General features: G+C 44.8%; 1 protein-coding gene across 1 annotated transcript; it reads left to right on the top strand.

Moving 5' to 3' along the window:
• Nucleotides 1–1,938: 1,938 nt before the first annotated feature.
• gmnc (geminin coiled-coil domain containing) lies at nucleotides 1,939–4,927 on the top strand. Its single transcript, XM_048265183.1, has 5 exons — nucleotides 1,939–2,007; nucleotides 2,798–2,978; nucleotides 3,299–3,381; nucleotides 3,550–3,666; nucleotides 3,908–4,927. Exons 1-5 carry the CDS (start codon nucleotides 2,005–2,007, stop codon nucleotides 4,736–4,738), a joined length of 1,215 nt encoding a protein of 404 aa, XP_048121140.1. The 5' UTR covers nucleotides 1,939–2,004; the 3' UTR covers nucleotides 4,739–4,927.
• The last annotated feature ends 1,386 nt before the right edge of the window (nucleotides 4,928–6,313 follow it).

The raw sequence follows: 6,313 nt of genomic DNA, 5'->3' as shown, positions 1-6,313 counted from the left end.
TCCCAAAGACGTTCTCCACCCCTACAATTAGGTAACACAGAAAGGTTCTGCCCCCAGCGCCCTACAGCAGGCACCCACACACACACATCTCGCTATACTGTCACCTTCAGTTTACAGGGGAACACAAACAGGTTTTTGTGCAGGACACCCCCCACACACACACACACACACCTGAAAACAATATCAAATCTCTTTCACACACAGACACACTTCTCCAGGTTGACACATGTAGTAGTGTACAGCTTGAGTAAAACAACCAGTATTGTTGATGAAGCCATAAAGAGACCTTTTTTTTTGTCATTTTTGTTATTTTATCCTGGTTATCTGAAGAGGTTGAATTAAAAATGAAGTCTGCTTCAGAGGGGGCATGTATGTGTGTGTGTGTGTGTGTGTGTGTCTGTGTGTGTGTGTGTGTGTACTTTTCCTGTTACCGAGCACAGTGCCACACGCACACCCACGCATGACCTCCCGTCTTCGGTGAACCGTAAAAAAAAAAGTTTATCACTAGGTCAAGTTAAGCGCGAGTGGGCGTGGGGCGTGAAAAAAAGCAATTACCCCAATAAAGATCTCCCTTTGCATTTAAAGATAGGATTCTGCGATTTATATAACGAAAACCCTACGCTTTTGTTTTTACTACATCTTAAGCCCTGTGTTGAAATGTTTGCGAGACCAGGTAATCAAGTTTAGCCTAAGCAAGCACCTTCTGAACGGCACCTCATCCCTGACTGTGAATAGTTTTTTTTTTTTTTTAAAGTCTTATTAATGGATTACAGGCTACCTGAATAAAATACATATTTCTGGACATTACGCTTACGATTGCTTTACGATTGGTGTTACTAGTACAACCATTTGTACATTCATTTTCATTATCGTTCTAAGTAGGTTTTGGATTGGATTGGCCATATGGGTGAGATGAAAATTTAGATTTGCTACATTACATGTTTCACCGCGTTTGCATCTAAACGTTCAGAAGCCTGTGCATTGATCAACCTGTTAGATGTTAGATCCTGCGCTGCGCAGACTGGACAGAGCGCAGCTGCGCGCTCCCGAAATGTGCCATTAATTCTAGGGCTTCTAGAAAAAATGTTACAGATGTGCACCCGTCTCATCTGCAATGAGGTAGAAACCTACTTTATGTGGCGAAGCCATTTGAACCGTGACGCTCTGGCTCCTCTGAAGTTTCGACCTGAGCATATCCACCAAGCACCTGTCTACGTCCGTCAGAAGTGTGTAGGTCAGTATAGAGGCAGCCGGTAAACCGACGGTGCTATTATCAAGCATGCACATATAACCAGGTAGCAATTAAATGTCCTGAAAGCACATTTTAAAAATAAACGACATTCACTGTTAAAGTTGTGTAAATTCTTGTTTTCATCCACACCTCTTTCCTCTGCTCCTGATGTTAATATGTCACTCACTGGTATGTAACCTAATTGTCATTTAACTGGAGGCTGTGTAGTGGTTGTGTAGACGTAGGCTACTGAGGGATAGTGTGAGATGGTCTAGGAAGGAGGGGTATATAGTAGCCTAGTGTGCTCATCACTTGGTCAGGGAGACAGACCTTCTAAACTTTAAAACTGACTGTTTATACATTAACTCTTGGCTATCCAAAAGACTCCTGCCGCGACTTTATCTCTTAATCGGAGGAAAGTCTCGCAGTGTGGTAGTCAAGGTGTCTGTCTGTCAGCGTTTACTAATCCCAACTGTTATAACGACAACCTGGAGAGAGAGAAAGAAGAGAGTGCAATCACCAATTATCTTGGCGCGTGGCATTTGTAGTTCAAACGGTTGGAGATCACACGTCACGAGTTTGACAGCTTCACACGCCAAATCAGGTTGTTGGGCGCGATGAATGGTCCCGGGCGTCATTCCGCCGTTTGAAGGAGATTAGCGCGCTCACCACCCCATCTCACACACATCTCCCCAAAGGTCTGGAGAACTCTCGGGACTCCCCTTCACGCGCCCTTGTCCGCGCCTTGCATCCAGAACCTACCTGCCCGCGAAATGGTGAGTATTCTGTCGCAGCCGCTGACCATTAATGCCTATTTCCAATATATATATGTTGGTGTCAGATCTGCTTTCCGTTAGTCACTGACAGTGTTATAGTAATACTTCTCTACACGTTTTCGGTACTTAAAGAGACTGTGTAAAACAGTAAGTGTAGCCTACTGCATGTGCTGTTGAATAGAATTTGAGTGAAAGGTTACTTTACATAAATCACGGGATTTGTCTTCAATCAGAGCATGCACCAGTGCAGGTGCACCTCTTTTGATTAACGGGAGTGACTCGCACTGAAAATGATGATCAAGAGCTACAGGTGCTTTTTGCGTGCAGAAAGTTCAAGGAGAATTTACATCGTGCAAGAGGGGATATGTGCGTTATTTTCATGCGAATTAGGACGATCACCAGTTAATCTATTGAATCTGGAACTGGTAACTGGGAATAATTTGTCATATCCTTTTGGTTTTCCAATCTGGATACCTGGAAATTGCACGTTTAAGAATGTTAAAGGTGGAGAATATTTTAAGAGAGTTCGGGAAATTTCTTCTCAATTGTATGATTATTATTTTTAAATCAGAATATAGTTTTAAACTATTTAATAGCAGGTGGATAGTAATGACATTCTAGTAGACTATGCATTTTAAAAAGGTTTGGAGTTGTAGGCTATAGTTTATGTATGGACAAGTAGCCTTCACTTTCTTTACTACTCAACATATCAGTGCACAGATGCGTGTCCCGGTTTACACTTGACCGATCTTCTCATATTGTTCTACTGCTTATTCTGTTTATTCAACAGAGCACCATCCTTTCCTGCCAAGATCTGAGCTTTGTGGGGGGGCAGCGCTACAACTGCCCTTACTCCGTCTCGACGTCAGCTGACCCCAGTGTTGACGTTTCCACGGAGACGCTGGTCTCCCTCTGGGACGCCCGTCCCCGGGACAACGCAGCGTGCCAACAGCACGAGCCGCCACTGCGGGGTAAGTCCTGCAATATCCCGGGATAAGCGGCGCGAGACCATTCTGTGCGCGCTGTTGTCAAACTGGAATTTTTCCATCTGGAATTTACAAAAAAGCGCTGATGTTTTTTCGGGTCTTTGTCGAACTCGAGATGCCGAGTGGTTTCAGAAGGTTTTTTTTTTTCTTTCGCTCTTGAAGTTCCTTGGCAGCTAGATTCGTGCAGTATGCTGTAGAAATGCCAGCCTCAAACTGGAATTTGTTTTTCTTGTTTGTTTTTGGTCATTCATTAACTTATTGTGTATTATTAGGATTATCACCTAGACTTGTTGTTTTTCCGTTAGATTCGCAGCATTCAGACCATGGGGCGATTTCCCTGCAGACGTGGCCAGACCACCTCTCCCCGCACCTTCAAAGGAATAAACAGGTGCATGTCCAAAATCAATATTAAGGCGTGAATGGCTATTTAATTTCGTTTTTCTATTTGAATAAGAATTATATAGTTATCACCACTTCTAAAGTTACAAGCCTAATTGACTGTTATCTCCAGTCTTGCTTATGTATTTTTGTGTGTTTATGGTTTGTGGATTCACAGCTTCAGGACACTTTGATGCAGAGAGAAGAGGAACTTGCTCGACTTCATGATGAAAACAACAAGCTCAAAGAGTTCCTCAACTCCTCCTTTGTTAAATGTCTGGAGGAGAAACGAAAGGTAATGAGATGTTATGGCATACAGTTGAATATGTTATTAGCAGTATCTTATTTTGCATGTGTACCTTTGTAACACATCTGTAAAACATTTGTAATTTGTGGTAATCTGGGTATGAGACTTTACACTTTTTGTCTTTCTCCAATATTTCTATTTTGTTCACCTTTATCCCTCGCCCTCTATCAAACACCTTTATTAAATCATTTTTTGGGGTTCTTTTCCCTCCCTCTCTCTCTTGCTGTAGAAGCTCCTCTACGGTCCCAGCCGCCACAGGAAGCGCCGTCAGCAGGTGTGTGCGGAGGAGCGTGGTCCATGTGGGCTGGTCCCAGACGGTGTGACGAAGCGGACTTGTCGAAACCTGTCTCTGGAGTTTTGCTCGGCCGAGGAGCTGGCGACCACGCCGCCGTTGGATTCCTGGGTTCTGGAGACGCTGGGCCTGAAGGACCAGGACACCATCGATCCAGAGTCTGGCTTCGGCAGCCCCACCCTGGACCCCCCACGGGCATCTTTCAACCCAACCTCCTCTAACTCTGTCTCCACGAGCTACATCTCCCCCTCTGCCCACTACAGCCCCCCCACGCTGAGCTCCACCTGTGACTTCAGCGCCATCATGGACTCCTCCAGCAGCTACAGCTGCAGCCTGCAGTCCTCAGGCAGCTACACCCACGATGCAGACCCTTCGTCCAGCCACGGCTCCTCCCTAAGCTCAGCCTCAGAGTTCAGCTCCAGCGTGGGGATGCCCCTGGTGTACCCCCACACCCCGACAGTGGCCCCCCAGGCCCTACACCCCGCAGGCCGTCTCCTCTCCCCTGACCTCTCTGAGCGCCTGGCCCCGGTGGCGGCCTCCACACCGCAGCGCTCTCCTCAGCTGCAGTGCAGCAGCTCCCCCAGCCCTGCAGGGGGCAGTGGCGACCTGTGCTCCCCGGTACAAAGCAGGAGCGATCTGGCCTTTAGCATGCTCCTCAGTCCTCGCAATAGCGTGCGCACACACAGCTTCCCCCAGGGGCAGGCCTTTGTGCGGAAGGATGTGCAGGGTGGTTGGAACTTTACCTGGGTGCCCAAGCAGTGTACATAGATGTTCTGCAGCTAGCGCCCTCTGTATGTGGGAGGACCAAACAGACTAATTTCTACCAGAAGTTACAGAGGCATTTGTACTCTGGGATTTGTCCTGTACTGGCTGTACAGGAACTAACATGTGTTGTGTGAGTGTTTATGTGTATATTTGTGGGACAACCCCATTTTGGAGATTACTTGCCAATTAAACTGCCAGGACTGGAATGTGAATTATTTTAATGTGTGTGTGTGTGTGTGTGTGTGTGTGTTCTTTCTGTATTACTGTGTCAGTCCTAACACAAGGCATTAACAAACTTAAGACATGAACAAGGCAAAAACAAATGGTAACACTTTACTTGACAGTATTGACATAAGAGTGACATGACACTGTCATGAACCCTATCCCTAACCCTAACTCTAGCCCTAACCCTAAACCTAACCCTAATCCTAACCCTAACTTGTTATGACAAAAACTAATGACACTTAATGACAGAAGCGTTATGTCAGAAACGTTTATGACTTGTTTATGACACATTCATGAGTCATGTCACTCTTATATCGATACTGTCAAGTAAAGTGTAATCGAACAAACTAAACACATTAGTTGACCTTGCATGTTCAGTGTGTTTATTTAGAAAGACTCAGCTCTCAGGTCAATGCTGAGAGACATTAAAAGTTACCTCTAGCATATAGGTATGCTGCTATACATGCTGACGATACCACATTTTATAGGGACCAGAGTAAATGAAACAATAAATATAAACGTCCATCATGCCTAACAAGACATTCACAAACACCCCATCCCATCTCCTGGAAGTCATCTGACGTCTCTTCTAAGTTGGAAAGACTGCCTCATTGCTCAAAGTTTTGACATCCCTCAGTAGACTGATTCAGCTCTTCACACTCTTTCCATGGCATTGAAGCCTTGAGCTCCTGGTAAATATGTCTTGGCGATGCCAGGACTCTGTGGACCGATAAGAAAGATCTATTACATGATTGATTTTATTCCAAGTGGTTCTCCTACATATAATATATTCAAAGCTTTAAGGCCCAGACACATTATCTTAAACTGTCAGATCACAGGTATCTAAAAAAAAAATTTCATCCCATTCTTCTTATTTTGTTTTGCTGAGAATTACTACTTTTACTAGGTGTTAAAACACATTTCTGACATCCTCACATAGCTGTTATACTTCACTCTCTTTAGCCCCCTCTCTACTTGAACTAAATTATCTTCATATTTACTTTACAATGAAACAATAGCACTGCATGCTGAGAACTACAATGTCAGGACATCTGGGTCTGATTGGTAAATGATTGGCATACAATCCCTTTCCTGAAACCATATACAATACTGCCAGTCTACAGAGCATCAAGGAAGGAAATGGTCTGCCATTAAGGAAGCATGTCAAGAGGAAAAGTAACACACACGTGTGTAATGACATGGTCTGTGTGTGTGAGAGGGAGACATGAAGGAAGCATGAACATTAACATGCAGGAGTGCAATAGGCTTAATGAGATCCATGGACGTGAGTCATGTCAAGGCCAGCAGGTTCAGCGACAGACAAGATCAATGATCCAGGCTCCAGACCTGTGC

The sequence above is a fragment of the Alosa alosa genome, chromosome 15, assembly GCF_017589495.1.
Source record: "Alosa alosa isolate M-15738 ecotype Scorff River chromosome 15, AALO_Geno_1.1, whole genome shotgun sequence".
Lineage (NCBI taxonomy): Eukaryota > Metazoa > Chordata > Actinopteri > Clupeiformes > Clupeidae > Alosa > Alosa alosa.
Note: the sequence above shows the minus strand (reverse complement) of the source record. Positions and strands in the feature narration are given on the sequence as shown.

Excerpts from the sequence above, each read along its gene's own strand:
- gmnc (XM_048265183.1), top strand. Across the intron at positions 2,979-3,298 it reads GCACGAGCCGCCACTGCGGG|ATTCGCAGCATTCAGACCAT; the intron begins GTAAGTCCTGCA and ends TTTTTCCGTTAG. Across the intron at positions 3,667-3,907 it reads GTCTGGAGGAGAAACGAAAG|AAGCTCCTCTACGGTCCCAG; the intron begins GTAATGAGATGT and ends CTCTTGCTGTAG.